Source organism: Mirounga angustirostris, unplaced genomic scaffold (assembly GCF_029215605.1).
Source record: "Mirounga angustirostris isolate CCGP_5_RB_7025 unplaced genomic scaffold, mMirAng1.0.hap1 SCAF_12, whole genome shotgun sequence".
Classification (NCBI taxonomy): domain Eukaryota; kingdom Metazoa; phylum Chordata; class Mammalia; order Carnivora; family Phocidae; genus Mirounga; species Mirounga angustirostris.
The window spans coordinates 77664468-77687192 of NW_026991720.1; the positions used below are offsets into that span (position 1 = coordinate 77664468).

A 22725-nucleotide genomic window follows, 5' to 3' on the forward strand; every position below is an offset into this window, starting at 1 on the left:
GTTCTTTTTTTTTTTTTATTATTCTGCTGATAACTTTCACATTCAAAGACACCAATGCTATCCTGGCTGAATTGTCTCAGTATTTTAATCTATAGCTTCTTTTCTTTCAAACAGGAGCAAAATTTATTGGAACTTTCCCTATACCAGACACCTATAATCCAGATGATGATAAGATATATTTCTTCTTTCGTGAATCATCTCAAGAAGGCACTACTTCTGATAAGACCATCCTTTCTCGAGTTGGAAGAGTTTGTAAGGCAAGATATATTTATCTTACTTAAGTGGCATGTATGTATATGTATGAACAATTAATTATATAATCTTGAAGTAAAAATTAATGTCCATCATTCATAAGTGGTAGGATAAATTCACACTATCTTACATGAATAATTTTTAAGATCCAGAAGTGAAAAAAAAAAAGATACAAATTTTTACAGTATTAGGGGTTTTTTGGTTGGTTTTTTTTGTTTTTTTCCCAGTGTGAACTGTTACCCAGGTTTGAGTTAGATCTCTTTGGCAGCTTGCCAAAGGGTTATCCCTTTGCCCATTTTCACTATTCCCAGTAAGATCACTGCATTGTCCTGGTCCATGGAAATTAAAATGCTTTTGTACATTAAATTTGATTTTGAAGTTGAAAGTAATATAATCACTGGAGTAACTTGAACACTAACAGAATCAGATCTGGTATTTTTATGAAAACACATCACACATGTAAAATTATGTATCTTTATAGGAATCAAATAAGTTGAAAATATGGTTATGGTAATACTGTAGTAAATATTTTCTAGAGCATTTATCTAGATTAGGTTTTGAGAATAAATGAGATAAGAAGAAGAAAAAAATAAACCAAAATGTGAAAAATTTGTTGCGAAGAACACTGCAATTCATTTTTTAAGATTGCCATCTAATATAAGTTACGGGAAAACAGAATTCTATGAAACACACCCATTTTGTTCCATTCAAGTTCTCATTTGAGTGAATACAAGCTTTATAGAACAATAATGCTTCTGGAACCACACTTTTGACTTCAATATATTATTTTTTTTACTTGGATTTATCTTCCTTGAAATAACTTTTCTTAAATAGCCAAACACCTTCCGCATAAACTCTGTTCTTAAGAAGAATTGCTGTTAAGTTAATAAATACTTTCAATAGGAAGCTTTTTTTTTGGTCTTGTACAAACTTTTCATTTTCTTCCATTTGAGCCTATCACTTTTTTTCTCAATCTGTACCCTCAGGCTTTTGAACACTTCCAGGGACAGAAATACAAACCATCACAGCACTTAAAAGTGCTAATGAAAACATGGCTTTTGAATGAGGCCAGCTTGTGAGCACACATCATTCTTTACCTAGTGTCCCTGCCAATGATGCTGTCTCCCACTGATCCCTTCACCCCCAGGGGACAGAATTCTCTAAAAAGCATCCTCATTCTTTCAGAGTCCAAGAATTCACAGTAATTTATCTTGAAGCCTCTTGCCTAGAGATGAATGGCCATTGCTTGGAGTAGTCGTGGTGTGTTAGTACTGAAGCATGCTTTATAACAACAGTATCCTGACCCTGAAAAGCTGGGCTGTGGATTGACATCATTTACATAAATGAGCTGCATTAAATATGTCAAAAACGATTTACAAGTCACTTTCTGATGAACATATATAACAAGTGAGTGTTTTGTGAGCGACTTCAATACTCATTTCTTCATAGCTCTAATGCATTTGATAGAAAATCATTTGTTACAAAACACTATTTTTACCCTATTGTTAAATATACTGAAAGCTAAGTTAGAGGTCGAAGAATATATTAAAAATGTAGTTGCTCCATTTATAAACTTATATATTAAAAATATGATATAGACTCTTTAGTATCAGCCCTGGGATATTTTGTTTTAATTATGAACAAACTCCTATAGAATTGAAAAGGCTGAGAGAATTGTAGTACAGGAATCTTCCCACCACAAAAAACTCGAAGGCCACACAGCAAGATTTTGTCATGCCATTGTGTTTGGATAAAAAGCTACAAATTGTGAGATCAAATAAGGACATGTGATGGATGAATTTCCTTAGGAAAAAACAAAAGATATAATAGAGGTCCTTCTTACATCTCTTTACTCAATCACTGTTTCTAGTTAGTACCATCTTCAGAATCTCCCACTACACATATGATCCATTAGTCAGATGTTTACAATACTTGATTCTGCATACATCTTTAAAATTTCTTAATCGCAGCATGCCCTGACAGTTTTGAACTTTACTTAATAATTTAGGATTAAAGTGTGGCAAAAAGTGAGCACATATAAGTGGAAATTTCACTGACAAGATTTAAAATGACTTGAAATCTTTTAAAAAATATGTCAAAACAATAACAATTTTAATTAAAAAAACAACTGTTCAGCATCATCATTGTTGCTGTTATATATTATTTTCACATAAAAATGTTCTTCTGACATTATTCAGAACATACTCCTCTCTGTTGTTTTTTTTTTTTTTAACCCCCCTGGGATTATTATAATATTGTTTTTCATTTTTCAAGAAATAATAACAAATGTATGTCTATGCTATGAAACAAAATTGAGTTCGATAGATATAAGCATAGTATCCAAGAAGTGAGAGATTATGTTAGAGAAGATTAAGAGTGAACTGTGTACACTTTACTGAGTTTACAAAACTTTTTCGTAATGTGGGAGTCCTTTATAGTCTTTATTCCACCAGGATATTCCTACAGGCTCATTTGCTTAGAAATATTCTGGTTTTGCTGTTTTTATTTGTTTCCATTTGTAATTGATGAGCTTCAGCCCCCAAACTGCTGACAATTTAAGAGTTCCCTATATCTTCAGCTACTAAACTAAAGTAAAAGCCATTTTATTGACCTGTCAAAGATAATACTATTTGACTGAGTAGTGTATCGTGATTGGTGGGGAGAAGGTTTTTGAAATAGGTAAAAATTCACAAAAATTAGTAAAGAATTGTTTATAGAATAAGAGTGAGTCTTTTCAATTCTGTAACTACTCACTATTATATCATTTCATTATTTCAATAATAACAAAATATATAAGTTCTGTACAAAATGCAATATACTGGGACGCCTGGGTGGCTCAGTTGGTTAAGCGACTGCCTTCGGCTCAGGTCATGATCCTGGAGTCCCAGGATCGAGTCCCGCATCAGGCTCCCTGCTCGGCAGGGAGCCTGCTTCTGCCTCTGACCCTCCCCCCTCTCATGTGCTCTCTCTCTCTCATTCTGTCTCAAATAAATAAATAAAAATCTTAAAAAAAAAAAAAAAAAAAAATGCAATATACTGGACACTGGGAGGTAAGTAAACCACTGTCCCTTTTCTTTGAAATCTCATAATACAGTGACGGAAATAGAGATATAAACAGATAATCACAATATAATGTGACAGAGGTAAGAGCTGAGAATGCTGCATATTTGGCGAAGCTCAAAAATTGAGTCCTACAGAGGGAGGAGGACTACATCAAGGAAAGGAAAAGATAGCCCTTTCAGGCAGCATTGTGACAGTATATTTGGTTTACAGAAAGGTGAAGTCTTGTAAGTGGAACTGGAGGGGCGTATGTGGGGGGCAATGTCATTCGAGATTGGGGTGATAAATTGGAAGATAAGAAGTCTTGTTTCCATATTAAGGAGTTCAAACTCTATCCTGTAGGCAATGAGAAGTTATCAATGTTTTTTAGAAAAGAAGTGACTTGATGGGTAGATATACTTAGCAATAAGTTAAGGAACCATCTGGATTGAGAAATATTTGTGACTAGGGACCTGTTAGGTGGCTCCTTAAAGAAAATAGGAATGAATAGAATAGAATGCATAGAATCTAGATGTAGATGTCTAGTAAGTCCTTAATTTATTACTACTCCTTTATTGATTGCTTACTTTGGACTAGTCTGTCCAATAGAACTTTATGTGATGATAGGAATGTTCCATATGCACACTTTCCAACATAGAGCCATGTAGCTATTAGTCTTAACATTTGATTAGTATGACAGAGGAACTGAATTTTTAATGTTATTTAATTTTAACGAATTTTAATTTAAATAGTATCATGTGTATTGTTAACTAACTGGAACTAAAATAGTATTCTTTTTTTTTTTCTTATGTTAATCCCCATACATTACATCATTAGTTTTAGATGAAGTGTTCCATGATTCATTGTTTGTGCATAACACCCAGTGCTCCATGCAGAATGTGCCCTCCTCAATACCCATCACCAGGCTAACCCATCCTCCCACCCCCCTCCCCTCCAGAACCCTGTTTGTTTTTCAGAGTCCATCATCTCATGGTTCGTCTACCCCTCCGATTTCCCCTGCTTCATTCTTCCCCTCCCACTACCTTCTTCTTCTTCTTTTTTTTTTCTTAACATATATTGCATTATTTGTTTCAGAGGTACAGATCTGAGATTCAACAGTCTTGCACAATTCACAGCGCTTACCAGAGCACATACCCTCCCCAGTGTCTATCACCCAGTCACTCCATCCCTCCCACCCCACCCCCCACTCCAGCAACCCTCAGTTTGTTTCCTGCAATTAAGAGTTCCTCATATCAGTGAGATCATATGATACATGTCTTTCTCTGTTTGACTTATTTCACTCAACATAAAACCCTCCAGTGCCATCCACGTCGTTGCAAATGGCAAGATCTCATTCCTTTTGATGGCTGCATAATATTCCATCGTATGTGTGTATATATATATAAATATAAATATATATATATATATATACATATATATATATATATATATATACCACATCTTCTTTATCCATTCATCTGTGGATGGACATCTTGGCTCTTTCCACAGTTTGGCTATTGTGGACATTGCTGCTATAAACATCGGGGTGCACGTACCCCTTCGGATCCCTACTTTTGTATCTTTGGGGTAAATACCCAGTAGTGCAATTGCTGGATCATATGGTAGCTCTATTTTCAACTTTTTGAGGAACCTCCATACAGTTTTAAGTGGAACTAAAATAAAAACTTAAAATAATAAAAATAAGTAAGTAGTATCACATGGCTAGTGGCTACAGTATAAATATAGACTATCAAAGTACTCAGTTACTTAACCACCGTGTGCACAACACTATGCTAAATAAACAGTAGTTTTATAGAAAATAAAAAGAAAAAAGTGATTCTTGTATTTACTGAGCTTGCAACCTAATAATTGATATATGCATTAAACAAGAAAACACACAGATTAATATATAATTGGAAAGTGTGGTGAGTGCTAAAATGGGGAAAAAAAACCCACAGGGTGTGGTTAGGAAAATAGGTGGGTTTTAGATTGACTGTGGAAGATTTGTCTGAAAAAGTAAGTTTTGAACCAGATATTGAAAATGTTTAGGAAGTTTCAGGGCAAAGATGACAGGGATAGGGAAGAATATTCCAGGCAGAAAGAAAAGCACATGTGAAATCTCAGAGGTGGGAAAAGCATTTAAGAAATCGAAGGGGGCTGGGCGCCTGGGTGGCTCAGTCGGTTGAGCGATTGCCTTTGGCTCAGGTCATGATCCCAGGGTCCTGGGATCGAGTCCCGCATCGGGCTCCCTGCTCTGCGGGGAGCCTGCTTCTCCCTCTCCCACTCCCCCTGCTTGTGTTCCCTCTCTCGCTGTGTCTCTCTCTGTCAAATAAATAAATAAAATTAAAAAAAAAAAAAAGAAATCGAAGGGGGCTTCTCCCTCTCCCACTCCCCCTGCTTGTGTTCCCTCTCTCGCTGCCTCTCTCTGTCAAATAAATAAATAAAATATTTTTTAAAAAAAGAAATCGAAGGGGTGCCTGGGTGGCTCAGTTGGTTAAGCGTCTGCCTTCAGCTCAGGTCATGATCTCAGGGTCCTGGGATCAAGCCCCGCGTCAGGCTCCCTGCTCTGTGCGAAGCCTGCTTTTCCCTCTCCCCCATCCCCACTCGTGTTCTCTTTCTCTCTTTCTCACTTTCTCTCTCTCAAATAAATAAAATCTTAAAAAAGAAAAAATGATCTTGAAAGAGCTTTGCTCTGATGGGAGCATAACAAGTACATGGAAAATTAATAGGATAGTGATTGGTTTCCCTTTAGAACATACATAAAATTTCAAGATTCTTAAGAACTCTTATCTTCCCCGTTTGTATTTAGGACTGACTGATATTGCAGATATTGACATCATGATGTATATGAAAGGCTGCAACAGGTTCCTGTCCTATTGGATCCTCGATGCATTTTAGTTCTTCCTTACTCCTGTCCCAGAGACTTTAATACTTGCCCGTAGACATGGACTCCTATATTCTTAGTAATTGTGATTTCCAGAAGATAACCAGAGATTAGGAAAATTCACAAAGAGATATCTTCTGATATTTGAGACAAAAAAATACCAGAAATGGTGTATGGGCATAGATTTTATACTTGGACATGTCGAACTTGACCTGGCTCTAGGATATGTTGCCAAAACAGCCAGTTGAAAATATGAACCTGAGGCTCAGTAGTGTCTGGAATCATGAATTTGGAAATCACCAATATATTGGTGGTTCTTGAAGTCATGGAAGTGTGTGAAATCGCCCAAGTAAGTAGGTAGTGTGAGATCAATGACCAAGGACACAATCCCGAGGGACAATGATATTTATTTAAGGAAAAAAAAAAAAAAACAGAGGAAAATGACAGTTGAGAAGAAATAGGTTGATAGTTAGGTGGGGAACTGGATGAGAGTGGCATCTCAAAGGACAAAAGCTGTGTCAAGAAGAAAGCAGTTGTTAGTAATGTCACACACCAAAAGGAAGTCAGATAAGATTATGATTAAAAATCAGGTGTTCAATTTGGCAGTAAGGATATCACCAATAACTTTTGCTCAAATGATAGGAATATTCAATGTGAAAGTAGATCTAGGCTTACACATCTCTGCTCTACGCCTTCCTAGCTCAGCTGATGCTTCTTTTTATTTTTGTTTTTTGTTTTTTTTAAGATTTCATTTATTTTTTATTTTTATTTTTTATAAATAGTATTCTTTTTTTTTTTTTTAAAGATTTTATTTATTTATTTGACAGAGAGAGACACAGAGCAGGAGCACAAGCAGGGGGAATGGGAGAGGGAGAAGCAGGCTTCCCGCTGAGCAGGGAGCCCGATGTGGGGCTCGATCCCAGGACCCTGAGATCATGACCTGAGCCAAAGGCAGACGCTTAACTGACTGAGCCACTCAGGCGCCCCAAGATTTCATTTATTTATTTGACACACAGAGAGCACAAGCAGGGGGACCTGCAGAGGGAGAGGGAGAAGCAGGCTCCCCACTGACCAGGGAGCCGGACACGGGGCTAGATCCCAGGACCCTGGGAACATGACCTGAGCAGAGGGCAGATACTTAACCAACTGAGCCACCCAGGCACCCCCTAGCTCAGCTTCTTAAATTAGGAAATGAGAGTGCCTGTCTCTCCCATGACGATGTTACCAAGCAAATGAAAGACTTAAATGAGATATATGAATTTGGATGTGGCAGATACTGAGGAAGGTACTGGAAAACAAGAGTGACTTAAATGGGTCTCTATTTTCAAGCAGTCAACAATGTAGAAGAGTGACATGTGAATAATGTAAGTTCCTTGTCATACAACAGAGAGTTAAATGTCAGAAATCACACACACACACACACTTTTGGAGCCAAATCAACTAACTGTGCCTGGGAGTGCAAGAGTGGTAGTGTGTGTGTATTGGGGACAGGGGTCGGTTAGAGATAGGTCAGTTACTAAAAGTTAATGGGAAGCGATGATACTTAACTCGTTTTAATGTTTGAAATTATGGTTATTATTTTGCCTTCATTTTAGCAATATTTGTGCTTGGAGGGTGGATCTTATTTCTGGACATAGTCAAAAGAATTTGGAGACATGTCTGGTGGAGATTTTGTGAACAATTTGAACAATGCAAACTTTAGACAAGAGGTGTGGACAGGGACAGACACTAAAAGCAGTAAAGAAGCTGAATTAGAGTATCATTTCATAGGACAGTATTGCTCAATGACAGCCTCAGGAGAATAAGTACCTTCATCTAAAGAATCGCTTTCACACTCAGTTATGTTTATCTTTGTATACGGCAGAACACATTTACTCATGAATTATTTTTCAGTGGTATCCCTACTTGCCGGTCAAACTTCTTACTCCATTTTTCTCATATATAAAATAAGATGCTTAGCCTAGATGATTTCTAAAGCCTTGTCAGACTTTATAGTTCTTTATTCTGTTGTACAGTCAATATTTTCAAGCACCAAATGGCACACCTTACACCCCGGGCGGCTCTCATAAATGGTAAATTACACAGATCTCCATGGCGAGGTAATAAATGCTAACTGAAAGAACAGGTGAGACAGCCTAAATAAACCTTCTGAATAGTCCTTTCAGATACTATTATTGATGTCTGTGTGGTGTTTATTACCACACACGTGTGTGTGTGTGTGTGTCCCTTCAAGACCCACCCTTGTAAGTTACAGTGTGGAAATACCGGTCACTTCAGGGAGGCTGGCTTGCAACTTTTCGCCTCAAGGCTGTTTCCCATTACTTTTGGATTCTATTCATTTTTGGAAGCATTGTCCATTAGCTTCCTTAGGCTAGCCGACTCTGAATTCCAGCTGTAGGTTGTGCCTGTTCTCTTTTTTGTTCTGCAGTATTTCCTTTGGTCCATGCCAGGAATTCCGTTTGGATGGTCCTTTCACATAACTCGCCTGGGGGTCTAATTAATAGTCCTTTGCCTCGATTCCACTTGCATTGTCTACCTTGATATATGGTCCTATTTGGACAATTACTGCCTTTGAAGATTTGTGTTTTTAGGCTGATGACACTTTCCGTATTTATTGATCTCCCCCAAGTTGTGGGGTTTTTTTTTGCTTACTTTCAACGTGTCACTTACAACCTAAATGAGAGATTTAGAGCCACAAGTTACAGATGTGCTTTTGCTTCACTTCCATCTGTTTTCCTGTCCGAAATTCCTAAGCAAGGATTTACACTGTTGGCTGTAGCTTTTTTCTTTCTTTTTTTTTTTTAATTTACTGAGCTCTGATCCTACCTGAAAAACAAAAACAAAACAAAACAAAAACTGCTTACCATGCCTAGATTTACCTAATTTTAACCTATTAAATCTTAGAAACTGAACTTTTTAGTATAGTGTATTATCAGGTCCTGTGTTTCCAGTAATTTTTACAAGTTTTTGGAGTAGTTAGAAAAACATGTTATCCATTTTGATTCTCCAATAGCAAATCGAAAACAGTCATCTCTAACGTGAGAGTCCCTTTTAGGAAAAAAAAAATATTGGTTGTCTTGAAAGCCTCTTCAGAATAGATCCCTTAAAAATCACTGTGCCTAACACCTGCCACACAAGTTTTTCTGTTTATTTTGTTCTCCTCTCCCCTTTGTCTGAGATGTTTGAGTTTGCATAGTTTTGTTTCTTTTACCATTAAGGGACTTCAAGATTATTTGTAGATGAAGTAGAAGACTCCTTATTTTCTTATTTTGTTTTTATTTCTTAGTGGTCATAACCTTATTACTATTTTTTTTTCATCTCAATGAAACAGTTAGATGAAACATGATTACAACACATTGCAAAGGAAGATCCAGGCTAAAATGGAAAGCACAACAACATAGTTCTCTCATTTGATTCAGTCCATGTAACTTCACTGTCTTCCATTAGTTTATTTAATGTATTAAAAATGTCCCCATTTAAGCTCTTGCTCTCAGTATAACACTGTATTTTAGTGTATATGGCATGCTTTCCTAGTGAGGCTCTTGGAACTTCTTATTCCAGATTTTACTTTTTGTTTCTATCACATCATGATCATAGTTTCCAGCTTCTAAATAGGCCATTCTGTGTTTGGATTAGCCTTATCATTTTTATTTGCTTATACAGCCCCATACAGACCATCAGTATTAGGTTTACAAAGATTCTAAAATCCATCCCTAGAAATAACTGTGTGAAGCTTGAGGCAGCACAGGGAGAAGTACGTTGGACAGTTGCTCTGAAAGGTCAGTTGCTGGGGTCCTATCTCCAGCATTTCCTGGTGTAATGGGTCTTCAGCGATTCAGAGGCATATCTCAGCACGAGACTGTTTAAAACCCACAAGGGACAGCTGTTACCATAAATGACAGATCAGATAAAGAATATGAATGATGTATTGAAATACAACAGGCATTACATTGAAAACGCCAAAGTATTAAATTGCCCTAATCTTATACTGACTGTGTAAAAAGGGTCAATGAGAAGCCTGTGTGTTTACCTCAGTTTCAGTTATGGAAAAAAATATGTTTATTGGTTTACAATACTGTAGTGTTTAGATTACAGTTCAAAAGAAGTAGGTTGTATTAATTCAAACTAAAATCTCTGAGGTTAAATGTCATTAATGGCTAGAACTGGGGAGAAGTATGCATAAAAGATGCACAGATGATAGTTTTCACAGTGTTTCAGGGAATTCCATTCCTTTGCCTGCATGAGGATGCAGAATAGCATTAGGCAAAAAAACTAATTTTAAGCAAAGAAGAATTTATGAACCAGTCTGACTCCTGCATCAAACCTTTTTTTTTTCTTTTTCTTTTTTCTAAGTGCTTAAGATGTGTCAGTCTTCAGTGTTTGTTGATTCAAAAAGCCTGGTGTCTTTCACCTTAAACTTAAATCCATATTTCAATGGAATACAACATGTTCAAAGATGTCTTGGTGATTTGTTGATTTATCAAGTCTTCAGGCGTTAAGAGCATAGGAGCTCTGAAAGTCAATTCTTATATTTTCCAAGAGCTTCTGTTTCCCAAGATATAGGTGAAAAGGACCGTATTTATGAAGTGCTAAGAGATCCTCGAAGAGGACGATGTGTACAGATAAAATTGTGTTTAGCAGATGAATCCAGCATAGTGACCCAAAGGTCAAAAGACATAATCAATAAAAGTTCATGTGTGACAGTTTGTAGCTACTCTACATGTCTATGTAAGATTTATAAGGACTTGAATCTGCTGGGACAGTAGAAGCAAAATGGAATCCCCATTAACCTACCTTCCAACTCATCTACCCATTAGAAGCCTATGAGTGGAAATCATACTATTTCATAATATGCAGCCATCACTCAACCACCTGACTCAGAGAGAGTTTATTTTAAAGCTGCTGAAAGATTCTAAATTGTGCTTTGTTTCGTCTTTTGTCTTTTCTGTTTTTAAAATTTAAAAACTATCACAAACATATACAAAGCTACAGAGAATAAAAAAACAGTCATCCTGTGCGTTCACCACCCAGATGGAACCCACACAGTCTGGCTTATTTACATTTAATTTCTTTGTTACTTTCATCTGCTTCTTTGTGTAGAGAATGTCAAGGCTTTTGGCAATCTGACCACAAAGAAGCTGTGATAGAGTGGAGGCATAGAAGTGACCGGTGACTAAAAGCTGCTGATTCTGACATCTCAATAATAAATCTATTGTGTTAGTGAGATAGTTGTGTTCCTTAGAACTTCACAAAAATAAGCAAGGAGGTGACAATTTAGTACAAATATGGTTATCTCCCTTTCAGCCCTCCTCTGGGCTTAAAGTTCTCAGGGGGGATTTTGTGGATTTGCAAACAAATCCAGGGACTGAGAGCCAGTCAACAGTCAGTCAACTGACACTTACCTACAGGAGAAATACAACTTCTTGTGAATTGAACTTTGCCATGCCAGGTCATGCTTCTGGATGTCTGTAAGAGTTACTATCCAGTCATTAAATGCTTATAATCCATCCCTGAGAACCATTATCCCAGAAATTATACTCTTTTCCCTGCTGACAGCAGGTGGCTTTCATCTTTGACCTGGATTTTTTTTTTTTTTTTGCTTGTTTTTTATCTTTTTATTCCTTGAGGGGCCAGGAAAGGCTGCTTGATGGATTCGCAAGAACATTTAAGGATTCTTTTGTTCAAAGGATTATAATTTCCATTTGTCAGGTTAATATATATATATATATGCGCAGACTACAGTGTAAGTCTCTTTCCTGTCCAACAAATTTGAACCTAGTAGAATAGTTAGAATTGTTTCATGGTTTGTCTTGAATATGGATGATAATCACAAATAGAAAGGGGGATGCTGTTTGAAAAGGGACATTTATTGTTATTTTTTCTCATAAAATGTTTAAAAGGGAAGGTGATCGCTAATTTTTATGAAGTAGTGATGTATACACCTGTTAAAGGAATGTCGTGGAGCAAATATTTGATATATCTGTTTATTCAATTCACAAAATAATTTAAGCACCTACACTGCTAGGAGTAAAGCAGTAAACCAAACATAGTTCCTGGCATTAAATTCACAATAGCTGATGTATTTCCTCATGTATATTGAATCAACATTATTTTTAGTATTCATTGCTGACTCAAAATATGTGAATATGGGCAATGAAAAATTTTAAATATTATAAATATGTAAGAGTGCATTAAGATTAAAAGGTTTTAACTAGAGCTTGGCTTAGTACAAGTAGGCTCTGCTATAATAATATAAAAGAACACATATGTGAATCAGGGTTCATGAGAAAGATGAGAAGATATCTTACTTTTTATTTTTAAATTTATTTAAAAATCTCTTTCTTTTTGAGTGATCCCAGATAACATATTTTCTCACTGGAATCCTACTAAACATTAGCACAGAGTTCATCATCAATAGAAGGAAGTATCCGTGTTTTTGCCTACTCATATTAACATCTGGATTTATATTTATTGAATGATCTGAGGATGTTAGCAGTAAAAATAAAGGTCATGTCTAGATAAATCTGTCTTCACAGCTGCAGCCATCATTAATCATCCAATAGCTAGCTGAAATATTGATTATTTTTATTATTGAGCAATGATACTGCAACAATAGAAGCACCACATACAAAACATAAATTCTATAGCAACTATAGACACATTTGTTTCTAGAGGGTTAGTATATGAAAGATATCATGTATTCATTTTCTTTCACGTCTTTGTAGTAATTCTTTATACTAAATAACGTATTACTAAATGACATATAAATGCTTTGGTCTGATAATAAAGCCTTCCTGGATTGTACTCAAATTTCCTTTTATAACATTTTCCTCCACTATTTTCATTTATCCCAGTCTTCATCTAAACCAAATTTGTCCTGGTTCTCCATACATGTTCTGAAGTGTTCCACCTGTTGTCCTTTCCCCCTAATTTCTAGCACCTAGAATATTTCCTGAGTATTCCAGTCTCTGCATGTCTGAACTCACCTCTCGTTTTAAGAACAATATTGAATCTAACTCTACAGCAATGCCTGTCCTCATTATTTCCACTACAAAGACATTTCAGAGGAGACTTAAATTCTTTGGCATTTAGCTATACTTTCAAAGGGCATTTATCAATTTTATCTTGTATTTTTAGTTACTAATAATCAAAAATGTACTAATTAAACACCTGATAAGCAGAGCATTAGTGACATACATACAGTAGGTGTTGGATGAAAGGAATAGGGAGGGCATTTTCTGGGAAGAATGAAAAATTATGAGAAAATCAACTAAATGGTTTTTTTGCTTTGTATTATCACCATGTGTCAGCAATTCTAAACAGTATCAGTGTCAAAATACTATTGCCAGAAAGGTCTTTTGTTGGTCCAGTTTCCAAACAATTGCTGTACTTATCATGAAGTTTATATTCTGTATCTGCCAGCACACATGAACTCAGTTACACATGTGTTCCAAGACTAAGTGCACATTGATCTGGATCATTTAAAATTTAAAACAGCGAGATGTAGTGCAAACTGTGAGGTGCGATATTTTGTTCAAGTGCAAATTTTAGTTCATATATGAAATATTTTATTGAATGTAAATGTCTTTAAATTTCAATTTTTTTTCTTTTTACATTGTTATAAACCTAAAGAACAAATCAAGAAAATAAAAATGATTACTTATGTATACAGAGCTATTACTGAAAAGTATTCTCGTGTTTAGCAGAGGGGGATATAAAATGGGATTCATCAGTGCCTGTGTGGCTTAGTTGTTTAAGCGTCCGACTCTTGATTTTGACTCAGGTCATGATCTCAGGGTCGTGGCATCGAGCCCTGCGTCTGGGTCCGTGCTCAGCGGGGAGTCTGCTTGAGACTCTCTCTCTCCCTCTCCCTCTGTCCCTGCCCTCAATGCTCTCTCTCTGTCTCTCAAATAAATAAATAAATCTTTAAGCAAAGCAAAATAAAATGGGATTCATCACTCTGGGTGCCCTGGTACTCCCCTGGTGCTAGGTGCTAAGGCTATAAAGATGGCTCCAGTCCCTGGTCGCATGGACCTCATTGCCTTCTGAGCTTTCCTACAAATCTATAGCCTTCTGATATTTTGCTCTGTTACTAAGATTATATCATCTGGAATTTGGGTTTCCATATCACTCAAGATAATACTCAAAGGGATCTCTGTCTTGCATCCCCTTCCCTTTCTTCCTCCCCCCTTTCTTGAAGAATAGCAGCTATTTCTCTGACTTTGAATTCCCTTGTTTGGAGAAGTCATTTAGATACTTTTCTCTAATTTCATTTAATTTTCAGAGATAAAAGAAGCACAGGGAATACAGTTCCTAAATATTCAGAGTTAGTATTTGATAGTGAACTCTTTATTAATTTTATAAAACATAGATTGCATGAAGGATAAAAATTTTCATATAATTTACATTTAGATGTAAGTACATTAATGGAAATAGTAACTCCAAAAGTAATTTTTGAAATTTTGGTTTAAGTACTTATAGTATTTATGCCATGAAACAATCTCATCTTACTTATTACAAACATAGCTGATCTAGTCCAGTCAGATAACAAATTGTATGAATTTAGTGTTCACAGGGACATATTAAATTAAAAATAAGAAACAGATCTTTTTACGGTGAGTTTTTGAATTTATTTTACTGAATTGATTTAAATGCCTGTGTTTTGGTAAGTGTCTAAAGAACATTTTAGTGAAATATTTCAGAGTCAAATAAAGTATGGAAAAACATCAATTAGCATTTAAAACAAGATTGGTTTTATATGTATGTTTATGTTGCCTTAATGCTTAATTAGTAGGGCACTAATTTTGGAAAAAGACTGTTTTTTTTTTTAAGTCTATAGCATATTTCTAAAGGCTGTAAATCACGATCTTCATCATGTGTATAATATACAAGTCAGTGCTAGTATTTATTGAACGTAAGTTGTCTGCCCCTGTGCTAAGCGCTGCACACAAATTTTTCCATTTAATTATCAAAATAATCAATTTCAAGGCATTAGTGGTATTTTTTTCAATGAGGAAACAGGGACTTGGAGAGTTAAATAGCATTTTGTAGGCCATGGAGCAAAAAGTGACAGAGGTGTTGGGCACCTGGGTGGCTCAGTCGGTTAAGCGACTGCCTTCGGCTCGGGTCATGATCCTGGAGTCCCTGGATCGAGTCCCGCATCGGGCTCCCCGCTCAGCAGGGAGTCTGCTTCTCCCTCTGACCCTCCTCCCTCTCATGCTCTCTGTCTCTCATTCTCTCTCTCTCTCAAATAAATAAATAAAATCTTAAAAAAAAAAAAGTGACAGAGGTGAGATTTGATTCCAGGCCTCACTCATTTACTTGATAGCCCTGCCTGCATCTACTCATTAAGTAGAGCCATGTTGTAGACATTGCGTTCATTCAAGCATTAGAAAAGCATGTAATCTTAAGGGACCAAACTGCCTTTTCCCTTATTTGAAAGTTCAAGGCCTTAAACATGTAGGTTTCCTGTCTTTGTAAACAATTGCGTTAAATCTGTATCTTTGTTATTTTCCTTTTTTTTTTTTTTTTCCAGAATGATGTAGGAGGACAACGCAGCCTGATAAACAAATGGACGACTTTTCTTAAAGCCAGATTGATTTGCTCCATTCCTGGAAATGATGGGGCAGATACTCATTTTGATGAGCTTCGTAAGTCGCATGCTCCTTTTTTTCTTAAAAATTACTTACTGCCTAATAAATTCAGCATTTGTTTTATTTTAGCCCCCAGTATACCCAGGACAGCTTGCAGGAGTGTTATTACTAAATTCACACACACAAAGAACATGGAGGTGCTCTAGGTTTCAGAGCACATTGTAATGAAGCAATTCGTCTCTTTGTAAGCATCCTCATAGTTATGAGGAAACAAAGCTGCAGCAAGAGACAAAAAGCTACTAGCAAGAACCCATCCACTCTCCATGTGGCCTTTTACTTTTTTTTAAGTTTTACCATTGTTTTAATTATTGAAACAAAATTAACGTAAGTCAAATCATGTGCAACAATGTGTCTAATTGATGTAAGAGGTGAATATGAATTTTATATGACAGTGTCTTATCCATTATAACAAATTTCCAATAATTTGACAATTATCTTTCAAAAAATTTCTCCCAAATTCTAAACAAAGTATGCAAATTGGAAATTAACTCTAAACATGCGTAACTGTCTATAGGTAGCAAGAACTTGGGTTCTTTATTCCGAGACTGCCCTCTGCTGGAGAGCACGAGAGATTGGGTGAACTCGCTCCCTCCGACTTGTTAAGAAAAAGAATACTCAGAAAAGTGTTAGACGGATTATTCTCTTTCATTTCCCCTCTTTACCCCCTCAAAGCTAATTCGAGAAGGAATTTTTTCAGTTAAATATGAGGTTAGCATCATCAAATCTTATCTTTCGAATTTGTTTTTGCCTTGCAATGTAAAAATGATTTTATCATTGAATGATTTTGCCATACGGTATTTAAAGTATATATTCAATATTCATGGGTGATTCCTCATGTTGTATATAAGCATGCTCACATCTTAAATAATCTTTTAATGAATATCATTTACACATACTTTGGTGTCAATACTGCTCAAGTAGTTACAAAATACTGAGCAAGTTACACAAGTAATACTGCACAAGTAATTAATTGTGTAGCTATTTTTATATTGTTAGCAAATAGATAATTGAATTATTAGTAAGTTGACACAATTGTAGGACAAGACTTTTTTTACATTGGAAGGTAAAAACACCCTATGTTTTTAATTTCTATTCTGTAAGAAATCACATACCTCTGACTGGAAATAGTCATGGAGATTATCAAGTGAATCATCCCATTTACAGGTGATTGAAGTAGACACCTGAAAGGTTAGATATCCAGTTCAGTGTCACATGACTCGTGAGAAAACCAGTCTTTTACCCTTAATTTCTTATGTCATAATTAACGACTTTCACTGTTAATTTTATATACTATTAGTGTCTCAGAACTACTGTATTTCTTAAAGAAAAGGCAAATATGTAATACCGAAATATAAAAATATATTGAATTGTTATTTTTTCCCATTAATAGAGGATATTTACTTACTCTCCACAAGAGATGAAAGAAATCCTGTAGTCTATGGAGTCTTTACCACAACCAGGTAAGTTAAAAAACAAACAAAACAAAACAAAACAAAAACAACACTTGTAATTCTTCTATAGAAGAAATATATGTTTTTTTGTCCCTTCCTTTTGTGTGAAAAAAAAATACCCGTTTTTCATTTTATTTTTTCACATAGTGTTTCCTAGAACTCTTTTAATATCAAGACATAAAATGTCCTTTGTTCTTTTTATGCCAGCAGAGTACTCCTATATCAATTACCACAATTCATTTAGCCAGTTTCCTATACATAACATCTCCATTGTTTCCAGGTCTTTGGTGGTACGCATAATGCTTCAGCGACTAACCTCGTACATATGGCCATTTCTCTGTGTGAGCAAGTAAGCAAGTACTTCTGTGAGTTAAATTCCCAGACTAAAGTTACAGGATGCAAAGGTGTATGCATATACTCACCATAATAAATAGGTTAAGCTGCATGACATAGAAGTAGTATGAAAGAAATACATGCCTTAGTCATTGCTTAGGTTGCAGTCATAAGATGCGACGCTCTTGACTTCTAAAATGTCATCATGTACAATCTTAGATACCCTTCCATTACCCTACAAAGATGGGAGTTTGGCTGTTACCAGCATATCATTATTGCTCTGCTAACTTAAGCAAAGGAGGTTTGTATGACTTGCGCCAAGAAGATGGGCCAAGTTGTAGTAAAAATGGGACTAGAACCAAAGGTGTTTTCTTAATTTTCACCCCTGTATTTTGTCTTCATTCTGTGTAATAGTGTCCTGTACTTGTCACCGAGACTCCATGACTTCCTTAAAAGTTGTCCTATCATCTATGAAGCTTTCTCAAAGAATATATGGACCTTACATAATTTTATCTAATATTAATTTCATTTAATTCAGAAACTTACATTTGAACATGGGACAGCTTTATTCCTGTTACATATTACTCCCTGCAACACCTTCTTTGAACTACTTTTTTACTTTTTCCACAGCTCTGCTATCACCGTTGTTTATATTGATATTAGTATTGGAAGAATTGGCAGTATTGGTATTGCTATTAGAGAAATGGTCTTACTGCCTCCTTTTGAATAAATTATTAAAGTAATCTGTAGGCAAATTATAATTTCTTTTATGTGGCATTACCTTCATTCAGTTCACCTTACACCTTGTACAAATAGTGTGGTTCGGACGATATCAGAAAACAAAATGCTCCTTGGTTCATTGTAAGATAGAGAATGTGAATATTTACAGTGAAAATAAAGAAGATACCCTAAGAATGCTGCTATTTGGACCCCATTTTTCGGGTAATTTATATCTTAACTAAAAAGATGCAAGAAAAGCAAGTGCCTGTAGTTACTCAAGTTAAATCTCAGAGCTAGTTCTCTTGGCATCTTTCCATTCACAGAACTGTCTTTGAAGTCACTGTGTGTTCCAACACAAGGCATAGACATGTGCCAGGGAAATACAGCCCCAAGATAGTTATGTTTTTTTCTCCTACCAAGTACTCTGCCCACCCAGAGTGTGAAGTTACAAGTCAACTCTTTGCTCTTGGTGTACTTTATTTATTCTATTTTTAATGCCGCCCCAAGGACTGAGGTAATACTGGGAAGCAGTGTCACATCCTTTGTCCAATAAGAAGATGTAATTAATCTGCAACAATAGAAACACCATAAAGCGTGATGTATCATTCCTTTAAAATATCCTAGGCAGAGGATGTGATCTTTATGGGGGCATCACCTCCCTTCTTAGCAGAGTTTTCTTCCAGCTGCCTGTTTGTCATCAGCTCCCGTTGCTTCCCATTAATGTCATTCCAAGATTATATTTTTTTAAGATTTTATTTATTTATTTGAGAGAGAAATTGAGAGAGAGCAAGAGAGCAGGGTGAGAAGCAGACTCCCCGCTGAGCAGGGAGCTCGATGTGGGGCTGGATCCTGGGACGCCGGGACTCTGGGACCATGACTTGAGCCTAAGGCAGACCCAACTGACTGTGCCACCCAGGCTCCCCTCATTCCAAGAATATTAATGATTCAGTTTCCCATGCTAGAGAATCCTTGGCTCACTTGTGTAGTGCTGAGATGATATGTCTCTTAGATCATAAAGGGTGATCTCGTTTTTATGAACAAAAATCATTGAAAATTTTAGATGCAGAGAAAATGTCTTTTATTTTCCAGAAATAAAAAAAAAATGAAACATCTGATGATAGTGTTAACAGTTTTCACCACTAATTTGCAAAAACTTGTGAAATTCCCATGGCACTTTTCTGCTTCTTGATTATGTGTCCTCCAGTCATGTGTAATTAAGATTAATTTTAAGTATCACATAGGTTACATACATAAATTCAAGAAGAAATTCGAAAATTTGGGGAGAAGCACAAAAGAATTTCAGCATTTTTTTTGAGTTAATAAAAATTGAGGAAATTATTAATAGCCAATGTTTATGGACATTCACTCACTTTAAGAAAACCTAAATGAGGGGTGCCTGGGTGGCTCAGTTGTTAAGCGTCTGCCTTCAGCTTAGGTCATGATCCCAGGGTCCTGGGATCGAGCCCCACATCACGCTCCCTGCTCAGTGGGAAGACTGCTTCTCTCTCTCCCACTCCCCCTGCTTGTGTTCCTACTCTTGCTATCTCTCACTGTCAAATAAATAAATAAAATCTTAAAAAAAAAAAAAGAAAACCTAAATGAGATATTTATTATTTATATACCTAAAGTGTTCCTCTATAAAAAAATAGGTAATGTAACTTTTTTATAAGTTTTTTAGAAGGCACTATGCTGTAAGAACTTTAAATAAAATTCAAAAGCATGTATATAAATTTGATACTCTTTTCTGCATATTTCCTTCTGTCCTTCAGTTTTTCTAGGTATTTCCCATGTATCCATCAGGTGTCAATGTAGACACCACCTACTCTCTGAAAACTTACCAGACAGCTCTGTACTGGGGACCCATCTGCATGCTTGCTTCGCTTGTTACTGTAATTATCTGTAATGTAACTGCTATCACACCTTTTTCAGGATTACTTGGTTATAAGCTCCTTAAGGACATCCACACATTTCGTCTGCAGCACCTATCGGATGGAATGTGCTGCCCAAGTTTGTCCACACACCTGGTTATATAATATGTGCTCAATAAATAAGTATACAGTGACTGCTGTACGGGGAATGATTGGATCATGTTGCTTTTTTACAGCTCCATCTTCAAAGGCTCAGCTGTTTGTGTGTACAGCATGGCTGACGTCAGAGCAGTTTTCAATGGTCCATATGCTCATAAGGAAAGTGCAGACCATCGTTGGGTGCAGTATGATGGAAGAATTCCTTATCCCCGACCTGGCACAGTATGTATCCAATTTCATAATCAAATTATTTTCTGAAGCCCATATCCTCTTCTTAATTCTATTACAATAAACTATGCTATTTACCACAGCAACATATACTGTGGTTTTTAAAATACCTATTATTTATTCACGGTGATGTATTAGCATTTCCATACTTCCCTGGAACTTGACATTTTTTTTTCTTCTGAGTAAGAGCTTTAAGTACTAACAGGAAACAATGGATTATATAATAAGGAGCAGGCTCTGCTGAAAATATAGTGCCAATCTTCAGTAAGTCTACAGAATCATCAAGATGATTTGATATCTAGAATGACAAATATTCCAAGTTAAATGAAAATGCCAAATAAATATTTATTTCCCACGTACAGCTCTGTATATAACTAGAGTCTTCAGGTCCTCATTTCTACTTTTCAATGACTACATCAGTTACAATGGTTCATTTATTTCCTTATTATGTTGCATCTGTTAAAAAAAAAAAACACTTTGCTGTGTAAAATCTGTATTTGCATTTTAAATAGAAAGTTTTTGTGTTGTTTTGTTTTCTTGATGTGATTAAAACAGCTTAAGTTATTTAAATATTTTAGGATGGGCTAATTGACCTAATAAATGCCTTTTTTTTCACTTAAGTTTCAATATGAATATTTCTACCAGGAGGTCTAAAGTAATCATCAAAATGTCTGAGAAAAATTATTAACTTAATCCATCCAATTCTACTGATTTTTTTCTTTTCATATGTTTGTTCTTAAACAGGAAACAGTTGGTAGCCAGGCTTTCTGAATTCTCTTTTCATCTTCCTGTTACATAACCTAATTAAATGTGGGAAACACACTTTACAACAATGTCTATTTTCCCTTTCGTAACTCCTCAATAGAAATATGTTTCAAGTATGTTTTCTGGACTGATTATAAGGTGATCACACTTTCATGGAAAAAAAAAATGCCAATAATATGATTTTCAGGATTCACTTTTTAAAGATTTTTTTATTTAAATTCAATTTTATTAACATATACTGTATTATTAGTTTCAAAGGTAGAATTTTGTGATTCATCAGTTGTATACAACACCTTCTCCGCATTACCTTAAGTGCCCTTAATGCACATCACCCAGTTACCCCATCCCCCCACCTACCTCCCCTCCAGCAACCCTCAGTTTGTTTCCTATAGTTAAGAGTCTCTTATGGTTTGCTTCCCTCTCTGTTTTCATCTTATTTTATTTTTCCTTCCCCTCCCCTTTGTTCATCTGTTTTGTTTCTTGAATTCCACATATGAGTGAAATCATATGGTATTTGTCTTTCTCTGATTAACCTATTTCGTTTAGCAAAATACCCTCTAGTTGTATCCATGTCCTTGTGAATGGCAAGATTTCATTCTTTTTGATGGCTGAGTAGTATTCCATTGTATATATACCACAACTTCTTTACAGGATTCACTTTTTTATTTTCTTTGAACATCAAAGTTGTACTTATTTGTCTTATTTATTTATTTAACAGTAACGTAAGGTGTAGGTTAGGGCGTGCAGGTAATCTTCTAAAGGTTTTACAAATCTTAGCTTCATAATGATTCTAAGAAGCAAGTGCTATTGTTATTAATGCCATTTTACAGGTGAGCAATCCCCGGCACAGAGAGGTGCAGTAAATTGCCCAAGGTCACAAAGCTAGTGAGTGGTGCACCTGCGTTTTAAATCCAGATACTCTGGCAGCAGAGTCCAAGCAGAATCCAAGCCTTTAGTCTTTGTACTATTATCTATGTTAAAATTATTTTATGTTAATTTATGTTTATTCTCCCCTTTGATAGAATACCTTTTACTGAATATGTATTCTATATGTGTATACTGAACTGTAGTGTACATATATATATAATGAATATACGTAGAATTTCAACTTACATTATATATATTTGGGGCTTTTTTGAGGAGGATAGTTAAAATTCAGAGGGAACTCTAGTTGGGGAAATTTCACCATACTAGGATTATGGGGTTAAGTATCATGGACTTATCACATTTGGAGCTGCTTCTACATGAGTTTATTTTTAAAAATACTATGACCATTGAGGCCATTAAAAAAAAATATTTTCCGTCATCTAGACGTTACTGGAGAATTTGGGACTGAAACCATCTACATTTTAACTGCAGAAAATTGGGTTTTT

The 22725-nt window shown here is 35.7% G+C and overlaps 1 protein-coding gene across 4 annotated transcripts in view; it reads left to right on the forward strand.

The window, feature by feature from the left end:
- The window catches only part of SEMA3D (semaphorin 3D), a 271318-nt gene that overhangs the window by 138854 nt on the left and 109739 nt on the right, over positions 1-22725 (forward strand). For all 4 annotated transcript variants that reach the window (XM_064575343.1, XM_064575344.1, XM_064575342.1 and 1 more), the window contains 4 exons: positions 115-257; positions 15711-15825; positions 17219-17288; positions 20437-20581. In XM_064575343.1, coding sequence (XP_064431413.1) covers positions 115-257; positions 15711-15825; positions 17219-17288; positions 20437-20581 — 473 coding nt within the window. The remainder of the gene's footprint in view (positions 1-114; positions 258-15710; positions 15826-17218; positions 17289-20436; positions 20582-22725) is intronic.